This window comes from Salvia hispanica, chromosome 1 (assembly GCF_029641045.1).
Source record: "Salvia hispanica isolate PSC_SH4W2 chromosome 1, Shi_PSC_v1, whole genome shotgun sequence".
Taxonomy (NCBI): domain Eukaryota; kingdom Viridiplantae; phylum Streptophyta; class Magnoliopsida; order Lamiales; family Lamiaceae; genus Salvia; species Salvia hispanica.
In genome coordinates, this window is record NC_142692.1 from 16,926,118 (window position 1) to 16,947,971 (window position 21,854).

At 34.5% G+C, this 21,854-nt stretch overlaps 3 protein-coding genes across 4 annotated transcripts; 1 reads left to right on the forward strand and 2 right to left on the reverse strand.

Moving 5' to 3' along the window:
• Positions 1-14: 14 nt before the first annotated feature.
• Positions 15-2,508, reverse strand: LOC125223312 (uncharacterized). Of its 2 annotated transcripts, none has more exons than XM_048126395.2 (4): positions 2,231-2,508; positions 1,395-1,534; positions 984-1,088; positions 15-690 (listed from the first exon to the last, which is right to left on the reverse strand). In XM_048126395.2, exons 1-4 carry the CDS (start codon positions 2,297-2,299, stop codon positions 273-275), a joined length of 732 nt encoding a protein of 243 aa, XP_047982352.1. In that variant the 5' UTR covers positions 2,300-2,508; the 3' UTR covers positions 15-272. The 2 variants fall into 2 exon arrangements, with proteins under 2 accessions (XP_047982352.1, XP_047982351.1); XM_048126394.2 differs by having other exon boundaries at positions 1,395-1,537; positions 2,231-2,506.
• A 5,400-nt stretch (positions 2,509-7,908) lies between these two features.
• Positions 7,909-8,245, reverse strand: LOC148933347 (uncharacterized). The gene is made up of 2 exons (XM_089068160.1): positions 8,156-8,245; positions 7,909-8,109 (listed from the first exon to the last, which is right to left on the reverse strand). Exons 1-2 carry the CDS (start codon positions 8,204-8,206, stop codon positions 7,918-7,920), a joined length of 243 nt encoding a protein of 80 aa, XP_088924286.1. The 5' UTR covers positions 8,207-8,245; the 3' UTR covers positions 7,909-7,917.
• An 11,387-nt stretch (positions 8,246-19,632) lies between these two features.
• On the forward strand, positions 19,633-20,972 carry LOC148933348 (uncharacterized). The gene is made up of 2 exons (XM_089059831.1): positions 19,633-20,160; positions 20,255-20,972. Exons 1-2 carry the CDS (start codon positions 19,633-19,635, stop codon positions 20,861-20,863), a joined length of 1,137 nt encoding a protein of 378 aa, XP_088915957.1. The 3' UTR covers positions 20,864-20,972.
• Positions 20,973-21,854: the final 882 nt, after the last annotated feature.

Genomic DNA, 21,854 nt, shown 5'->3' on the forward strand with positions numbered 1-21,854 from the left:
TGTAACAACCAAACTATAAAGAAAAGCAAACTCCATTACTTGGAAGCAATATCATATGAAGAATCTAAAAGCAGAGTTAGTATATGCAACGGATTTACAGCAACATAGGTGAAAACCAAATCTTGGCAGAGGACAGCAGGTGCAATATATTATGATGCAGCCCATCATTTCAAGTCCCGGATCGAGTATTCCTTATTTCATTGATGTAGGAAATTACATACTGTACAAAAGAGCCTCTTGATGAGGCCCATATGACGTTTCCTCCACTGCAATCATACCTGCAAGCGGCCCAGCCTCGCTAGGTGCTGCTGATGCTTCACTGCAGCAGCCTTGTCTGCAGCTTCACGCTTCTGAGCCCTTTTTGCTCGTCGCCCGACTGTTTCCTTGGTCTCTTTCTTCTCTGCCCGGCGAGATGGGCCAGCACCTGAGTCCTGGACGTTCGGGCGATGAACTGGCCTTGCTTCTTGTCTTCCTGCCCTAACAAACCCGTTGCCCCCCCATCTGCGGTTTCCAATGCGGAGACTTGAGGAGCTATCTAAGTAAACGTCATCCAGGTCTTCTTCGTCCTCATAATAGTACTCCTCTGTTTCCTCATATGCTACCTCCTCCCGTTCCACCAAAACCAAAGGTGTAAACCATGAGGCCCTTAGAAGAAGGCAGACACTCTCCTCGAACATGTAATCATGAATGCTGCTCAGAGCAGAGATAGATTTGTCTTAGCTACTATAACAAAAAGTGTTCCCTCAAAAATTCATTGACCTTGAACAACATGGAATGTTCCTTCTATTTAAGTTGGTATTTTATTCATGATAATCGACAAAAATTAGATCGTTTACCATCTCAGCTGTGATCTAAACAAGATTGGACAACATGACATAATTTATATTAGCAATCGAAATATCACTTTTTGCCGTTTCCTGAATAGAACTGATAACCATACCCATAGAGTATAATTACAAGAGAAGAACGATGCACTAACATACCTCCCATCAAGTGCCCGATGGACATTAAGGAACTCAAATCCATGTTTGCACTGAGGACACGTGGGTTCCTTCTTGCACGAAGCCCACTTTAGGATACAGGTCACACTACAGAAACAACCAAAATAAGAAGCAATTCACGACCATAGACGCACTAAAACTTCCAAAGCAAGAATCAGATAATAGAAAAAACAAGCAAACATCCATAGATCACGTGTTAACTTAACTAGAGTACCACAATCTTAGTTACACTGTTATTCATGCAATCAATCAGAAATAGTACCAATGCCCGTTTCATTCTCTCAGATTCTGTTTCAACTTCAAACACATGACTCTCTAAGCACCCATAAAGTAAATGCTCAATTAAGCATATTATCATTGGTATAAATAAATAACAAAGAGATTCAGACAAACCAGTAGGCATGCTCGCAACCTTTTACAAGTGCGGTTTCCTGAAGAACGATTTTGTTCAAACAGATCGCACAGAAACCGTGATGATTAGCAATACTACTACTGTTAGGATTAGTCTCCCCTGCTTCTGTACAGTTATCCTTCTTCTGTACACAAAACTCAAATCAATCAACCAAAAGGGCAATATTTCTGACAAAATATTAGAAATAAAAATTCAATGAATAGATACTAATTTATCCATGTTATGAATACATTAGGCTTGTGGAATGCAGAAATTCAGCACAATCAACAAAAAGAAGCAATATATCTGGCAACAATAAAAAATTCAATTAGTTGAAATTAATTTCTCCGCTGATACAAATAAGTTAGGTCAGTGCTCAATCAAGCAAATGATAAGAAGGAATGTTTCTGCCTAAATAATAAAAATAAATTCAATATGAAGATGCTTATTTCTTCATCTTATATGAACACATAAATTTCCTGGAATCCACAAATTCACCTCAATCAACCAAAATAATCTGAAAAAAACTCCAATAGGTAGATTCTAATTTCTCTACTCTTACAGAAACAATTTATTTTCTGGAATTCACAAATTTCAACTCAACTAGCCAAAAGAAGCAAAACATTCCCGAATTTTGTTTGCGCATTAGATCGCATCAAAGAAATGAACAATATCCGAATTACAGGAACAAATAAAATGAATCAAGCCCTAAACAGACCATTAACAAAGCACAAAATCCACATCCTCCATAACATTCTTATAAAACTAGAAATAAAAATAAAAAGAAAATTAAAACGCATTTTCGGAAAACAAAGAGAGAGAGCTCAAACAGTCGAACCTGATCTTGCACTGCGAGATCTCGAACACCTTCAATTAGATTCTGATCACAGATCTCATCAGCAGACATGGCGATGTTGGATTGTTCTAAATCTATACAAGGAAAAAATCAAAGAAAATACTAAATGCCCTAGAAAATGAATCTGTTAATCTACAAATTAGAAGAGGGAAAAGAAAAAAAAGAATAGAAAAGAAAAGAAGGGGCAAAAGAGGTGATATTCTGTAGAATAATTCCGATTCCAGGAGAGAGAGAGAGAGAGAGGAAGGGTGGGGCTTTAAACCGAGGAGGTGTGGCGGTGAAATGGAACGCATTTATATTAATTAAACGGAATATTCTTTCTCAGCCCTTATTCAATTGAAAATATTTTACGTATTCAACAATGCGAGGTATGTGCTTCAGTGGGTTGTACTTTTAGCTGGAGGTGTGGTACCTTTAACATGAGGTGGTACTTTGTGTATGCTGTGTTGTACGTTCGGTCAACTTTTGTAGGTCTGGAGTCGAATGCGTGTAGACTCACCGCTGCTATTAACTTCTTTCAATGGTTTACCCACTCCAGGTATGGGGTGAGCATTCGAGTTTCGATTCGGTTCTTTTTTCTAAATCAAACCAAAATCCAAAAATTGAATTTAGTTCAAAACTCAAATTGAACTGAACCCGAAAAACCGAAATCGAAACCAAAAAATCGAAAATCGAACTTCAAAAACCGAACAAAACCGAAAAACACACACACACACACACATATATATAGGGTTGTGATCAATTGAGATTTTTTATGCTAATTGAGAAATGAGATGCAATGTCAGCCACTCATTTTTATTAAATGAGTGTCCAGATTTTTCCACATGGAAAATATCTTTAGATTAATTAATTATGAAAGGGCAGAATGGTAATATCATGGTATATTTTATTCAATAAATATTTTTTTTAATTTTTAATTTTAATTTTTTATTACTTTTTTTAAAAAAATTTCATTTTTTTAATTTTTTTTTTTTAATTTTTTTAAAAAAATTTCAACTACATATTCAATTCATGTCAACTACACACATATAATGTCAACTATGTGTACAATCCATGTCAACCACACACACAATTCATGTCAACTACATACATATAATGTTAACTATGTGTACAATCCATGTCAACTACATCTACAATTCATGTTAATTATACAGTATAATGTCAACTACATGTGCAATTCATGTTAAATAGTATTTATTGAATAAAGTTGTTGACATTTGATGTGTAGTTGATATGAATTGTATAGGTAGTTGATAAAAAAAAATGATTTTTTTTTTAAAAATTGAATTTTAAAAAAAAATTAAAATTTAAAAAAATTAATAAAATTATAATTATGCCCCCGTATTGACATAAACTAAATGCTGTTGACATTTAACAAATATTCTGGATGAGTGGCTGAGATTGCATCTCAATTCTCAATTAAGTTCATAAATCTAAACCTAACAAGACCCTATATATACAATTTTTTTTTATTTTTTTTAAATTTTTTTTAAATTTTTTTAAATTTTTTTAATTATTTTTAAAAAAAAAATCATTTTTTTTGTCAACTACATATACAATTCATGTCAACTACACATCAAATGTCAATAACTTTATCAATAAATACAATTAGACATGAATTGTACATGTAGTTGACATTATATTGTGTAGTTAACATAAATTGTATATGTAGTTGACATGGATTGTACACATAGTTGTCATTATATGTATGTAGTTGACATGAATTGTGTGTGTGGTTGACATGGATTGTACATATAGTTGACATTATATGTGTGTAGTTGACATGAATTGTATATGTAGTTGAAAAATAAAAAAAATATTAAAATAAAAAATTAAAAATTTAAAAAAAATTAAAAAAAAAATAAAAAATATTCATAAAATAAAAAAAATTTAAAAATTTAAAAAAATTTAAAAAATTTTAAAAAAATAATAAAAAAATAAAATAAAAAATTTTAAAAAATATTTATTGAATAAAATGTACCATGATATTACCATTCTGCCATTTCATAATTAATTAATCTAAAGATATTTTTCATGTGAAAAATCTGGACCACTCATTTAATAAAAATGAGTGGCTGATATTGCATCTCATTTCTCAATTAGCATAAAAAATCTCAATTGATCACAATCCTATATATATGTAATTTATTTATTTTATATATATTAATTGAATATATATAATATTCAATTAATAATATATAAAATATATTATATAGTAGAATATATTAAAAGAATATACATATATATATAGGGTCTTGTTAGGTTGAGATTATTTAGCTAAATTGAGAAATGAGATGCAATATGGGCCACTAATCCACAAGATTAACAAAATGTCAACAAATACCACATTATGTCAACAATGAGGTATAATTGTCTTTTCATTAAATTGTGTTTGAAATCATTTTCTAAAATCCTCTCTAAAATTCCAGCTACAAAGTATTCAAATCTTCAACATTCAACTATTCAAATCTTCAAATCCTCTCTAAAATTCTAGCTACAAAGTCTTCAAATCTTCAAATCTTCAAATCTTCAATATTCATATCTTCAAATCTTCAAATCTTCAACATTCATATCTTCAAATCTTCAACATTCATATCTTCAAATCTTCAACATTTAAATCATCAAATCTTCAAATCTTCAACATTCAATAAAATAACACTTATAATTCACATATCAATACCGAGAATATCGAATGTCAACAACTCGTATTAAAATGTCAACAACTAACAAATAACACTTACAGTTCACATATCAATACCGAGAATATCGAATGACAACAACACGTATTAAAATGTCAACAACTAAAAAACAACACTTACAATTCACATATCAATACCGAGAATATCGAATGTCAACAACTCGTATTAAAATGTCAACAACTAACAAATAACACTTACTATTCACATGTCAATATCGAGAATATCGAATGTCAACAACTCGTATTAAAATGTCAACAACTAACAAATAACACTTATAATTCACATATCAATAGCGAGAATATCAAATGTCAACAACTCGTATTAAAATGTCAACAACTAACAAATAACACTTATAATTCACATATCAATAGCGAGAATATCGAATGTCAACAACAAACATTATTTATGTCAACTACAATGTCAACAACAAACTTTATTTATGTCAACTACGATGTCAACAACAACTTTATTTACGTCAACTATTATGTCAACAACAAATATTTTCATGTCAACGACATATATTATTTATGTCAACAGCAATGTTTTACTTATAATTCATGTCAACAATAATGTTTTACATATAATTTATGTCAACAACATTTTTCATAAAATTTATACCAACGATCTATATAATTCATGTCAACAACAAACGTTATTATGTCAACGAGCTATATAATTCATGTAAAAAATAAACATTTTCATGTCAACAACTTATATAATTTATGTCAACAATACTATTTTAGGCAATATCACAAACACCTTATCTACACAACTCAAAAATTCCAGCAACATAATCGAATTAAAAACTGCATCCATATATTTCACAAATTTCATCGTACAATTAAACACACGCAAATTTAAATCTACAAATATTGACAAACACCAAACCCAGCATGGCTCCGAACAAATACACAAAAAATACAACCTAAACTCAACCCTTCTCACCATCACCCACAGCTCCATCTCATCCACAACTCCCATACCTTCCACAGCATGACTCTCCACATCTTTCTCGACCACCAATCACACTATTTCTATTCAATTTTTACAGTGAACAAACACTTCATTTATTGCTCAACATATAAACACAACAATCACTTATTATCTCTTTGCATCATCAACAATCATATACACAATAATTAATGTCAACCACAAATATTTTCATGTCACCAACCTATATTATTTATGTCAACAACAACGTTTTACGTATAATTCATATCAACAACAATGTTTTACATATAATTCATGTCAACAACATTTTTCATAAAATTTGTGTCAACGACTTATATAATTCATGTCAACAACAAACGTTATTATGTCAACGAGCAAATGCAAGTGATTTACGAAGCAGATTTGAGAGGCATAAATCGAATTATATAAAAAATTGCAAGATCTGTGCTGAAGTCGCGAGATAAAAGCAAAATTCAGCATTGAAATGAGCAGAAATCAGTATTTTCAGATTTTTTCCCAAATGTTCAAGCATTTTGATAAAAACAGCGAAAATCGTGAAGATGAACCTCAAAATAGTCGACTTTTACACAGAGCTCCGGCGAAAAAATAGAGGTAGCAATTTCTCTCACTAAAAATCAGTTCACATCCAACACAATTGATAATGCAAAGCTTAATACCTCCAAATCCGTACTCGAATCAACAATTAAGCTTCCGGCGAAGTGACGGCGTGAGAAGCGAAGCTGTTCGGAGCTTCGTACAGCAGGAGCGGCGAAGCGCGGTGAACAGCGGCGGCGTTAAACCGCGCGCGCGAGAGAGAGAGGGCTTGTCTGGAGGCGTCGAGGATTTTCCTTTGATTGTATTTCGAGGATTTCCTTCGGATTGGATCCGGCGGAGCTGGATTTGTCGCCAGAATCCGACCACCTCGCCTCCTCCTCTTCCCGCCACCGTCCACATCATGATCCTCCGCCTTCGCCGCGCCGATCTCTATCTCCAGTTTCGCCTTCTCCGCATCGTCTTCTCCGAGCTTCGATTTCAGCTCGCAGATATGCTCAATTCAACACAAATTCAAAAATTGAAGCTCAGTTTTCCCTGCCGCCGTCCAGATCCTGATCGTCCGCCTCAGCCGCGCCGATCTTGATCTCCAGTTTCGCTTTCTCCGCATCGTCTTCTCCGAGCTTCAATTTCAGCTCGCGTATCTGCTCAATTCAACACAAATTCAAAAACTGAAGCTCAGGTTCGTGAGATTGAGATCTTCGTGTAATTGAGAAGAGGATGAATCTAAACCCCTTTCCTAACTAAAACATGGAATTACTATTCTACCCTTTCATAATAAATTAATCTAAAATTATTATTTATTTGGTAAAATCTGGACCACTCATTTAATAAAAATGAGTGGCTAATATTGCATCTCATTTCTCAATTAGCATAAAAAATCTCAATTCATCACAATCGTATATATATATATATATAGATTATATAATATAATTATTAAATTAATAGAATATATATAATATTCAATTAATAATATATACTACAATATATTATATAGTAGAATATATTAAAAGAATATATATAGAGTTGTGATCAATGTCGAACCCTTCTTAAAGATCGAACTAGAGACCAAATATTGTCCATTCATTTTCTTAATCTTGTGGTTAGGATTAATTTACCATTATTTCATTATTTTATCCCAAAAAAACTTGTTGAATGGTATTTTGGGAAATCAAAATATTATGAAACATAAAATACGTGTTTCTTCTCATCTCTCAATTCTTCAATCGCCGATCTCTTCATTTAATCTTCATCGATCTCCTTCTCGCAATCTTCTTCATCTTCATCAATCTCCTTCTCGTAATCTCCTTCAATCTTCATTGATCTCCATCATCGAACAATTGTGTTGCCTTAATTGCCTCAATCGGATATTGAATTATGGCAAAAATCATACTACGCTGGAAGAACCACATGCTTGTGCGTCGACGATTCAATTCGAGAAGGGGAGAAGAAGAAAAAAATTTGAAATCAGAAATGGCATCCGCAACAGGGGAAGAAGAAGCAGAGCGCGGAGACCAAACACACAGCCTCGAAGACAGAGACGAATTTGAAAAGGACGTCATCTATAACCCAGAGGTGCGGATTGAACCTCTTCTTCCACCGCAATGCGGCGGAGCTCCTCAACTTCCACCGCCATGAACTGCTGCCGCCGCCGCTGCCGGAGGAGGTGCTTCTCCCGCTCTTGGCTCCGGCTGCTGCTGCTCCCCTTCTTGTTCAGCCTCTTGAAGAACAACGAGAAACTTGAAGATTTCTCCATGAATTGGTGCCTCCGCTGATCTGATTGAGAACGGGAAATGGCGGTTGGTTACGATGAGTTTTGGGTTTTTTGTTTTTGAGAATTATGAGAAAATTGTGCTGTTATTGGCTACAGATTTGGAGAAGAAAAAATATAAAAATCATTGGTATTTCGATTTCTATATTTACTCCATTCAGCTAGACTATTACTTCATTTAGTTACATAATTACTTCATTCAGCTAGACTATTACTTCATTCAGATATTTATGTTCTTCATTCCTTAGGTTCTGTACTTCAGTCCTGTAGTTTCTTACATCATTTACATTTTGAATTTGAATTTGTTTAAACTTTTTTCAAGCTTAAAGAGAATAGATTGAAGTATTTTTTATAATGGCTATTAATCTTAAAGATAATAGAAAAAATATATAGTAGAAGTAGATTATTAATCTTACTTTGATATATATTCCATTTGTCAATCATCTATGAATAGCCAATAGATCTCTGAAATGATAAAGTGTAAGAATAAAGTAACAGGAAACATGAATGAAGTAATAAGGTACGTGAATGAAGTAACAGGAAACAAGAATAAAGTAATAAAGTGTATGATTGAAGTACAATGAACAATCTGAAAAATGAAGTAAAAGGCAACACGAACGAAGTAATAAATTGTACAAATAAAGTAACAGGCAACATGAATGAAGTAAAGTGTATGGATGAAGTACTATGAAGAATCTGAAAAATGAAGCAACAGGAAACATGAATGAAGTAATAAAGTGTACGAATAAAGTAACAAGCAACATGAATGAAGTTATAAAGTGTATGAATGAAGTACAATGAACAATCTGAAAAATGAAGCAACAGGCAACATGAATGAAGTAATGAAGTGTTTGAATGAAGTAAGAGGAACCATTAATGAAGTAATAAAGTGTATGAATGAAGTACAATGAACAATCTGAAAAATGAAGCAACAAGCAACATGAATGAACTAAGATCTTATTAGTTTCTCTGAAATGAACTAAATCTATTTCAGACTTATAATGAACAAAATTGAAAAACATGGACTTTATTCTCAATTGCTCAAAACAGATGTATGTCTATTCCAAAACTTTCCTAAAATCATCATTTCTTCTTTAAATATGATGCAATCATTTTCTCAACATCTATGTATGCTTTCCTTCTTGTAATATGCTGCTGTAACGTTTTTGTTGTTGAAGAACGGATGGAGAATTGTGTTGTATGTATAGTTTGCTAAGAATTAATATTGTAATGAACTAAATAACACACATGATGAACTAATAACCTCAAATAATGAAGTAATATGAATTGAACTGTATTGTATGCATAGTTTGCGAAGAATTATAATAGTAATAGACTAAATAACGCACTTGATGAAGTTATAACCACATGTAATGAAGTAATGTGAACTGGATAGGGTTTATGCATAAGTGTGCAGTTGGACTTGTACTTGTGTTGACTAAATAACCTAATTGATGAAGTTATAATCTCATTTAATAAGGTAGTGAACTTTAGTAATAACCTACCTAAAGTTTGATGAAGTAAAAAACTATTGTGATGAAGTGATATACTTGTTGAATGAAGTAAATATACGTACAAATGAAGTAGTGATCACTCTTCCTAATCTACACTTAAATCCTTTATAGTATTGGTTTATAAACTTCATCTCGTAAATGATTTAGTTTCGTCCGTTCATTACTTTGAGTCAACATAAAAGAGGACACAAACTATTGATAAATGATTGTCCAACAGAATATTTATCATGATAATCTTAATCACATGCTATATATTTTGTTTGGAAAGAGATTGGAAGGTGAAAGTTTGCAAAAAGTTTATACAGATTCAAAATCAAAGTGGAATGAAGTAATAAAGTACAAAAATGAAGTATTTAACTACTGGAATGAAGTATCAAACCTATTGGAATGGAGTAAGAAATTACAAACAAATAAATGTATCATAACATTTTTAGAAAATCAATATACTAACAAAAGAATATCAATAAAACAACTCATCACTTATATTTGTTGCTTCTTCTTCTTATCTGTTTTGTCACAATTTCTTGAATCATGCCGACCAACCACGTGGCATTTGGCACATCTGCCACCAAGCTTGGACAAATCCTTTATTTCTTCATTTGGCACATCTACGACCGGGCTTGGACATATACTTTATTTGGCATAAAACATAAAAACTAACTGTTGTTAGTCAAAAATCATAACAAACACAAATAATTTCAGTATGTAAATGAATAGACATTTACTTCATTCGAGTAGGATTTGAATTCATTCGAAAACATTATTACTTCATTGGACTACGGTTTTACTTCATTCCAGTATTTGATCAGGTGAACTTTCCTTGCTATTTCATTTTTCTACCGATTGTGATTTAGCCAATGGCCTATGAGTATATTTGACGCCTATGTTGACCTTTTTCCGCGTTGCTTCATGAACTTATTGGACAAAAATAAAAAATCAAATACAAACAGGTGAAGTAAATTAGAATTTTGAAAACTATAAAGCTTCAAACGAGTGTATTACAAGTTACAACAATGAAAAGCATTGGATCGACAAAGTAATTCAAAAGTGAGAAACGTACGGGGAGATTCATGTACTAATCCAGAGATGGAGATGAAGTTGGGTTGGATGGAGATGAAGAAGTAGACGCTGCCATCGATTATTACTTCATCAATCATGTTATTTAGTTCACCAAGAGTTAACCAGTTCAAAAAATATAAACACAACACAACCCCTAGACCATATACTCATGCATCTACGCTTTAAATTCATTTTTTACCTTTAGTATGAGGGATTTTTGTCGAATTACTTACATCCTTCTTTGCTTCAGGGAAATGTTCACCTATACAAAAGAAAAACATAATAAAAATACAATATATGGCCCATAGTTATAGTTAGTTCACTGGAATAGTCTGTTACTTCATCAAATAGGATACTTGGTTCATTACAAGTATTATTTCCATTCATATTAGAAGAAACACAGAATAAACATACAACATATAATCCATAGTTACAGATAGTTCATTGAAGGAGTATGTTACTTCATCAAAGAGGATATTTGGCTCATTACAAAGTTATTTCTTAATAAAATTAGCAAACAACACAGTTATTTTTATAAACCACGATCATAAAACCCTAAACCCATAAAACACAGTTTATTTCATTCTATAAGTAGTTCATTGGAAGAGTCTATTCCTTCATCAAGTAGGCTGGTTAGTTCATTACAAATCATTTTACTGTTGCAGATCAGTTTAACTTCATTTTTACCTTGCGGAAGACGATCTCCAGTTATCTGCTTCCTTCTGATTTGATTGTTTTGATTTACCATTCACCTTACGAGTATATTGTGTGGCTATGTTGACAAAAATCAGAAACAAATTTATAAATATATGAAGTAAATTAGGTTTTAGAACTCTTCAAAGCTTTAAAAGTGTATTGCCTGAGGCAGCTGTTCGTCCGGAACGCAATCGGCGTCCTTCATCTTCTATAGACGTGTTGTGCGTTTCAACCATTTTTGAATCAGCGTTGGATTTGAATTCGCCGCTGTAGTTGTTGAGCTTGACAACTCGACATGCTTAATCGTTGATGAAATCGATTTGAGATGAGAAGTTAATTGGATGTAGGCGAAGTCGTATGAAGCGAATCGGGAATAAATTGATTGGGTGTTGATTTCAGTTGAGATGAAGGTACTTACTAGATCAAGATGAAGATGTTGAATTAATCTTCAGTTGATGATGAAATAGAGTAGAGATTGAGATGAAATGCAGATGGAGATTAATTGACTCTCAATTTTGAGATTTGGAGATTTGGAGAAGAAGAAGTAGCAGCGGGAATGTGAAAGAGTAATTTTTGATTTGGATGTGTTTAGCCCCAAATTTTTAATCTCAATGCAAAATGACATAAATACCCCCGTGTTGGAGTAATTTGTGTACATAATGAAAATGAACTGCGAAAATTAACACTACAACATTTCATCTAATCCATCAAATTTAAGATCTAAGGGCCCAAATTTGGTCTCTAATTCGATTTTTAAGACTGGATTTGTGAATAATGGGACTCTATATATATATATATAGATTATATAATATAATTATTAAATTATATTTGTATAATATTATATAAAATATAGTAATTCGGTTTTTCAGTTTTTTTTCCGCCCCGAACCGAACCGAAAAACCAAAATTATTGTATTTTCAAAATCGAACCAAACCGAAAAATCGAACCGAATTTCAAAATTTAGGTTTGGTTCGGTTCGGATATTCGGTTTCTGGTTTTTTTTCTCACCCCCTAACTCCAGGCAAGTTTGGTAGCTTTGTTACAGCTAAATAATGGGATTTATCTTGGTTTAGTTATGTGTTTGGTAGTTATGCTGTGTGACAAGTGTTTGTATCTGGTTCGAACAAAGCTCACTCAAAAGCCTATGTTTCAAGCAGCAATGCAACTACCCTTTCGCCTAAACTTACCGCACGTGGATAAAAGATTTTCAAATAATGAAGATTTATTAATAGTAAGTATATTAAAATGTAGAATATAGAGTAAATAATATAAAAATATATTTACAGATAAGAATATAAACTAATTATAGAAAAAGTATTCATAACATTATAACCAATTAAAAATATTATAATCAACAATAAAAAGAAATTTGCACTTCTCTCAACATACTCTAAATAAAATATTTCGCATATGATTTTATACAATTTTAATACTATGAATGTAGTAATATTAAATAAAATAAACAATAAATAGGAGATATATATATGGATGAAATAGAATAAGATACTCCCTCCGTCCCCCATTAGGAGTAACAGTTTGACCGGGCACGGGCTTTAAGAAATGTAATGTAACACCCGTTTTTTTTATTATTAGTATCTTTTTACGTTGAGTTTTGTGTTGAGAACGAGCGTGAGATCTTTGAATAAAAGACCGTCCTTGTTTTATTTAGTTGCTTTTGGAAATATTAAATGATTCGAATCGTTGTTGGACAATCGTGTGGTGGAAGTAGTCGGCGAGTTTGACGTGAGAATCATCGATGAGAAAATTAGGCATTCGTCTAAGTACTTTAAAGAAAACACCACAATTTAATTAATACTCTAAATTAAATATTTGGGCATATCACTTTTATCTCGCTTATTCTAGCCTTTTATTCTACTCCGTAGTAGTAGAATATTAGAGCATCTCCAATGGTGCTTAGGCCAGCAATAGGCCAGCCATTCACTCCCCTGCCACGTCAGGCAACACTAAAAAATCCACCTGCCACATCAGATTTAGGCCAGCCGCAATAAAAATAATTCAAAAAATACTACATTTACGGAATTAAAATTATGATTAAAATACGGAATTAAATTTACGAGACATATATGGGAAAAATAATCCATTCCATTAAAAAAAAGTACAAAGATTTTAAAAAAAAAGTACATGATTTTTTTAAAAAAAAAAGGAGCCCCGCCACTCTCTACTCCTCATCGCCGTCGCCGTCGCCGCCGCCGCCCGTGGTATCTGAGCCCACGTCGGAACCCGCTAGCCGTGCCCTCGCGATTTCCAAATCAACCTGCATGCTCTTGAGCATCTCGTGAAGAAACATCTTCTCCGTGGGGTCAGTGGCGGCCCTCCACTCTTGCAAGACATTGTACATCTGATCCCGCGTATGGTTACGCGAATGGATAGTGTAGTCGAGTGGGGCGGGTGGGAGGGCGGAGGACTGGACCTCGCGGGGCGATAGGAGGGATCCGCCCCTCGCAGCCCGCTGCGCCCGCTTCTGTCCAACCGGGTGGGGACGACCAGTAAATGAAGGAGGGGATGGAAACTCCTCAGCATCCGGGGGGAGGTCGTGGGATCCGCCGCTGCTGCCGCTGTAGTCGCCGCTATAGTTCAGTCGCTGCTTCTTCGGCCACCCAGCGTCGCACCCCGCCCGGAACTTCTCGGAGTCCTTCAGCAACAAGAAGCACTCCCAGTAGGTGAACTCCTTATACTTCCCCGCCAAGGGGAACTGACTCACGGCGATCCTCCGGGCGTCGTCCTCATTCTGCCCACTACCGAGCTGACGGAGGGCGTTGGCGTACAAATTCGCAAAAAAACGGCCCACCGCGGCCCTGGTGCGCTCCCACCCCTTCCGGACCTCCTCCGGGCTGAAGTCCTTCCCGTGCGGGCAGTGCCTTCTATAGGCAGCTCTGATCTTCGCCCACATGTTGACGATCCGCTGGTTGTTCGCAACCAGCGGATCGTCGCACACCTCCAACCACCCCCTGGCCACCCCGGCGCACTCATCCTCCGTCCACTTCCTCCGGCCAGGGGTGTCGTCAACAGCGGGCTGCGATGACTCGCCGACCGCCTTGGCCTTCCCCCTCGTCTTCTTCTTCGGCGCGGCCCGCCTCGCTGGAACGGGAGTATCCGGATCCTCGAGATCGATCCCCATATCATGCAATGACAGAAGGTCATCGCCAGTGAACTGCGTCTCCGCTGGGGTCGACGTGTGAGACGAAGCCGTCAAAAAATCAAGCGAGGGCCGATATACCGTGTCCCCTCCCGGTGACCCCTGCACCCCCCCTGCATCCCGGGATGCATACCGTGCTGCATCCCCCCCTACATCCCGCCCTGCCACATCATCCCCATCATCTGCTGCAGCATCATCTGCTGCTGCATCTGGGGCATACCCCCCACCCGGGCGCTGACTGCCCGCCGCCCGGCATCCCCCACGGCATACCCCCCTGCGCCCCCCCGGCGCACCGGCCATCATCCCCATCATCTTATTCCAAGGAATGTTAAACCCCGGGCCCATCTGCCCCCATCCAGATCCCACAGGTACCGTGGGAGTCTGAGATCCACTCGTCGCTGGACTGGACTCGTTGTTGTGATCCATCGCTCGAGATGCTCTTGTACAGAAAGTTAGAGAGAGAGAAAACTCGTTAAAACAAGTGGTGCAAATGAAAATGAAACGAAAATCGCGTTTATATATGTTTTTAAAAAAAAAAACAAAAAAAAAACAAAAATCGGCGTTGGCCGATCGGGCCGCCACAATGGCGGCTAGCCGATCGGCCAGCGCTTCGGCCAGCGCTGAGCGATCGGCCAGCCCACGCCGAAGCGCTCGCTGATTTCGCTCTCGCCGACTCCAATGGTTCGGCTAGCCGATCGGCCAGCGCGAAAAATCGGCTAGCCGGTCGCTAGCCGACCATTGGAGATGCTCTTAATTAATTATTCTACTCTGCATTCAAATTTTAGTCAAAATAATTTCTCCCAATTCCACTACCATACGGTTTTCTCCATATCTCCTTCTCCCCTTAAAAATCTCCAACCAAATACTCCCTATTAACTCTATTTATACATCTCCTCCCACAGTCTCAGCAATCCATCGTTACTGCAGTCTTCTTCCCTTCAGGTAATTCCTTCTCCTTCCATTACATTTAAAATCTGCATATTAGTCGATTCCATAATTAAAATTCTCGAAATCTCAGTGTTGAGGAGAAACCCATAGAGTTGTGATCTCTTTTTCAATACCTTCTCTTCTGCAAGTTCTGCTTCTCTTGGGAAGGTAATTTCTTCTCCTTCCATTGGATTCGAAAACCTCCATGTTTGTTGATTCCATAATTTGACATTTACAGTGGGAAGGACAAATCGGGAGAGCGTGATTTTGTTAATACCTTCTTCTGTGCAAACTTTCTTCCTCCCAAAGGTATTTTCTTTTCTTCAATTTCATGGCATGATTGCACAATCACAGTAGCTCACTCACAGAAAATAATACAACACTTAGAAACCTTTTGAGAGACCCTTTCATGTTCAAGCCCCGATCTTTAGTGCAGTAGAAGATTTAGTTTCCCAACTCCTTTGAGTAACTCTGTATTTAAATAAGTTGGTTGAATAAAAATAAAAGAGGGACAGAAACGTTGGTGACCGAGGGGAAAGAATATATATATATATATATATATATATATATATATATATAGAGTCCTATTAACCACAACTCCACTCTTAAAGACCGAACTAGAGACCGAATCTTGACCATATGATCTTGAATTTGATGGATTAGATTAGATAATCAAAGGTTAATTTTCGCACTTCATTATACACTCAATTTACTTCAACTCGGGGGTATTATAGTAATTTCATAATTAGGGTAAAAATTCAAAAAATTACTCTTCCTCTCTCACGCGTTTTTCGCCGGCAAATCTTCTCTCAAAAGCTTCTCTCAAAAACCACTCTCCTCTCAAAACTTCTCTCTTAGTTCATCTTCATCTTCATCTTCCATCGATCGTCGCCGGAAGAATACCACAGAAATCGGCTATAAGTTCAACATTTAATCGCTAGATTAAGTATCAAAATGGTCGATACTCGCAAAACTTCTTCTGAACGCCAGTTGAGTTCTGGCAATATTTCCGATAAAGGTAATACAATTTGAAGCTTTGAAAACTTCTTACTCGTAATTTAATTCATCTAATTCCTAACCTAGATTCTTATTTTTGTCAAAATAGTATTGGAATATAAACGCAAGCAGCCGGCAAAAACAGAGACAATCAAAAAGTCAAATCGGAAGCCGGATGAAGTTGCTGGAAAAAAAATTACAGATACAGAAGGTAAACCTAGAATTAAATCGGAAAAATGAAAAATAAATTATGACAATGAGGTAACACATGATCTGTTGGATGCTTGTTGATAGAGGATTTGTTCATTAGTATTCGAACATGAAGTTTCATCAGAGAATGTAGGATTAAACATAACTTTTGTAGGTAAATCTTCCTTGAATGAGTTTAGGATTTTAGAATAAAAATTAACTGCTGCATTGTTTGATGTTTTTGAAATAAGAATTGGTTGTAACTGAGATTGAGCTTGTTGTTTTTTGATTTTGTTGTTTATCATTGTTCTTGATCATGAACCAGTTCGGGGTTTGGAGTGAATTGCTTGAATCTTTTGATCTATGTCAAGGTTTGCTTTGTATTTGACTTTGCCTAAAATGCTTTTGATCCTGAATCTCTGATATAATCCTGTAAATGAAGTAATAAAATCTTATACTGAGGTAAATTCCTAATATACTGAAGTAATTTGATAAAATGAAGTTAAAGCCCTAATATAAAAACTATCTTGTTTAGAATGTGTGGCTGAGTATGTTGAGATGCATCTAGTTTTTCCAATATCCAAACTGTAACATGTGCCATCTCTTGCTAAAATGATCTATTACTAAAATGAAGTAATAAAACAATATAATGAAGTAAATGACACTAAAAATGAAGTAACAAAACATTATAATGAAGTAACATCTTTAACTGATGTATTGTTTGTACATTAAATTGATATAATGAAGTTAGTTGTGTCTTTAATGAAGTAATATAAATTGAAAATCACATTAAATGAAGTAACACAGTATTCTCAGTGAACTATATGTTGTAAATTTATTCTATATTCTTATGTATAGGTGAAAATTCGTCTCAAAAGAAGAAGAATGCAAGAATTTCTTTAGACATCCTCTCAATGTTCATATGCAAGTACTTCATTCATACACCTAATTACTTAATTCATATTAATGAACACATTAATGAAAATAGAGACTGTGCTATATACAGGTGACAATAAATTAAAGCCTCCAGATCAAAGTATTATAACCACAGAGAAACTAAAAGGTTTAATTCATAAACTCACATTATATTTTAATTTAATACAATATGTCATTTAATAAATTGGAAAGATGAAGTAATAAATTGATATAATGAAGTAATCTATCTACTAAATGAAGTTATCATCTAAAAGGCTTAGAAATAATTCTGTGCCAGAAATTAAAAAGTGAAATCTAATCTATATAATGAAGTTAATTGTGTATTTAATGAAGTAACATAGTGTTCATTGAGAACTATCTGTAATTGATAATGATATCTATATTTATTTTGTAATCTTGTGTTTAGGTGAAAGATCCTTACAAAAGAAGAAGAATGCAAGTATTTCTTTGGAAATTCTCTCAAATTACTTAGGCAATTACTTCATTCATACACTTTATTACTTCATTTATGTTCCATGTTACTTCATTTATACAAACTGTGCTATATGCAGAGGACAAGAAATTGAAAGCTCTAGAAAAGAGTATTATACCAACAGAAAAATTACAAGGTTTAATTCATAAACTCACATTATATTTTGATTTAATACAACATGTCATTTTATCCATCGACTAAAATAGTCCTCTTTTTTTTTTCTTCCAGAAATGTTGAAAATGAAAAATGTAGCTGTTGGTGATAATACTTCAAAAGAACATACTAATGAAGAATCTGAAGTCGATAATGAATTGCGTACAAAGAAAAAACATGACAAGTATCCAGCAGATCACGAAGGAGATAAAAACAGAGGTATATCAAATTAATGTTGGATTTTTGTTTCATATTTAATATCTCGTTTGATGTTTTATTTAAATTAACTGATAAATCTATAATAGAATTGTGTAATACCATATTGAAGTACTACAGTGCTCTTTTTTTTTCCAGAAATGTTGAGGATGAAGAAATTATCTGGTGGTAATAGCTCTTCAAAGAAGCCTGCTACTCAAAATCTAGATAAAACAATTCAAGCATCAGGTTTGCAGCATATGTAAACAAGTTTTAATTATTCAATAAAAAATAATAATATAGGTGACTAACATAGATAAACTGACATGTTTTAATGAAGTTAATGATGAATTGAGAACAAAGAAAAGACATGACAAGCAGCCTGTAGAAGAAGCTCAAAACAGAGGTACTACCCTTGTGTGTGTTTCACTTCCTTGTATCTGGAATTTCTTTACTCAACATTGATTATATTGTAGTGCAGAAAGAGCATTTAAAAATGTGCATTATTGACATCTCTTTTGACATAATTATTGGATAGTAATGAACTATATTCAATAAATATGAACTAACTTAAGTATGTTATGAAGTATTTTTGAAATGTTATTGAATTAGCTTAATGATACAACAAATTTTAGTGTTAAACCTTAAGCGGTAGTAATGAACTATATTTAATAAATAATTACTAAATGACAGTCAGTAATGAAGTAAATATCACATTTTATTGAAATATAATGTTAACTCACTTCATTAAGTCATGCGATTGCTTCATTACATTAGTTTATTACTTCATTTAGTCGTGCTATTACTTCATTCAGTAATGCAATTTAGTGTCAAATATGATGTTAACTTTTAAACATTTTATATCATTATCATTATTAATTATAAACATATGTTAGGTATGAAGAGGATAAGAGGAACTGAGCAAGAACATACTTCACCTACTGGGGAAGATGTAAACAGAAAGATAGTAAAGAAAGCGTCAAAGAATGTTGATAAAGTTGCTGCAAAGAAGGGCACAGGAGTTTCTGACAGAGTTCTGTGTCTTAAAAGAGGTCCGACAAAGTTTGTTGAAGCAATAAAATCTCTGAATGAGGAACAACAAAAGGCAGTAGAAGATATGGGTTTCGGGAGTCTTCTTCATTTCAATTTGACCTTTATTCCAGCAAAGCTTGCATATGAGATACTAGATAATTTTGATATAGATACATGCGGAGTAAAGTTCAGACGAGGAATACTACATATCGGCGATGATGATGTCCATGCCACGCTTGGTTTACCAAATGGTCATTTGAAATTTGAAAGGAATGGACATCAAAAGTTGGACAAATTCATCAAAGAGATTGCTGAATCTTGTAACCGAGCTAGAAAAAATATGGGTCCTGATATGTTTATGGAAAAAATGTTAAGTGATGTTGAAGGTGGGGAAATGTTCAGGAAGATTTTCTTGATTTTATTCGACACAATCTTGATTAACCCCTCTGGAGACGGATACTTGACAACACAGATTGAAGAGGTAATCGATGACATTGATAATGTCAAAGATTATAATTGGTGCGGTTATGTGATTGATTCTCTCCTTCATGCCCACAAGGTTTGGGCTAAAGACAAGAGCAAACCATTCACTGGGCCAGTTTCATTTCTGGTGGTAAGTAACTAAAATATATTGCCTTGAATTAATCTGTTTTAAATATGAAGTATTATTTAGAAGTGATGAACTAATGCTAAGTTTCATTTTGTAGCCATGTTATGTTGATAGGATTGTTCTTCAATCACGGCTCGTCACAAGAACATTCCCAACAATCAAGGGCTGGACAAGCAAACTGCTAAACAAAAGACAGAAAATGGAGCTTGAGCCTGGGCCATTTGGAAGAGGCATTAAGGAGGGTATTTTCAATCCTCAAAGAAACAATCTGTTTGAATTGGGTGGAAAGAATGACATTGCCAGCTTATCTTGCATAAAAGGAAGTGATATCTCTGCTGCTGCAAAACGTAGAAAGCACTTTTTCAAAGTTATGGGAATTGCAGCTGATGCACTATGTGAACTTATGAAGAATATAGAAGAAGATGCAGAAGATGTCAAGAAAGATGCCTGCTCTAAAGTTGCAGCCAATTGCTCATTGAAAATGATGGGCGTGCAACAGATGGGACAAGAAGAAGACGACATTGAAATCCAAAACATGTCTCAAGCAATGTCTCAAGCAATGCAAGATGACGACGTTGATGATCCAGAATTTATCGCTGCAGTTGAGAAAGTAATGAAGGTGGCAGAGCTAAGAAAAAGATGGGAAACTGAAGGTCCTTCGTTTGATTTAGGATTTGAGGTTGGAGGAAGGAACGTAAGTGGATGAATGGCTTCTTGGTTGAAAACTTGGATGTTGTAGTATGGGAACTTTGTTTTGTTGTGTTGTAATTCATATAAACAATGGGATGTAACTAACTGACTTATTTTGTTTTGTATTTGGGGATGAACTAAACTTATTTTGATGTAAAATATGAAATGGTTTTTGTAACTAACATGTTCTATTTAGGCAATGGAGAACAATTGTTCATTGGGTTTTGTTTGTATTGTTGTTTATAATTGACAAGTTGATAATACACCGTCAAGGGACATATATACCGGGAACTATATCTTCGACGCTGTACAATTCATGCCTGTAGATGATGTGAATAAGGTAAAATTTTACCTTGCTTTTTATTAAGTCTGTTTGAAGTAATATTTCTGTATAATGAAGTAATTATCGTACTGAATGAACTATTTTTTACCTTGTCCTTTATTAACTCTGTTTGAAGTAATATTTCGATATAATGAAGTAAATGTCATACTGAACGAACTATTGTTTATATAATACTACTGGCAGGATCTTAATGTACAAATGCCAGATCTTACATCGCCATCAAACTTCAGTGTTGATGCATGCCTTATGGATAACTTAAAAGCTAATATAATGGAGAAGGTAAAATCTGAATTTTCAGAAGCATACATCTCAAATAATGAAATAGTTTGTCTTTGGAATAAATGGCAGATATTACACAGCCATCAAAGTTCAGTGTTACCTTGCCTTTTATTATCTCTATTTGAAGTAATATTTCAGCATTATGAAGTAAATGTCGTACTGAATGAACTATTTACTACCTTACCTTTTATTAACTCTGTTTGAAGTAATATTTCAATATAATGAAGTAACTGTCGTACTGAATGAACTATTTTTTACCTTGCATTTTAATAACTCTGTTTGAAGTAATATTTCAGTATGATGAAGTAACTGTCATACTGTATGAACTGTTTTTTATATAAATCTAAATTACATGATTAAAAATCTTTATCACCCAACTACACAC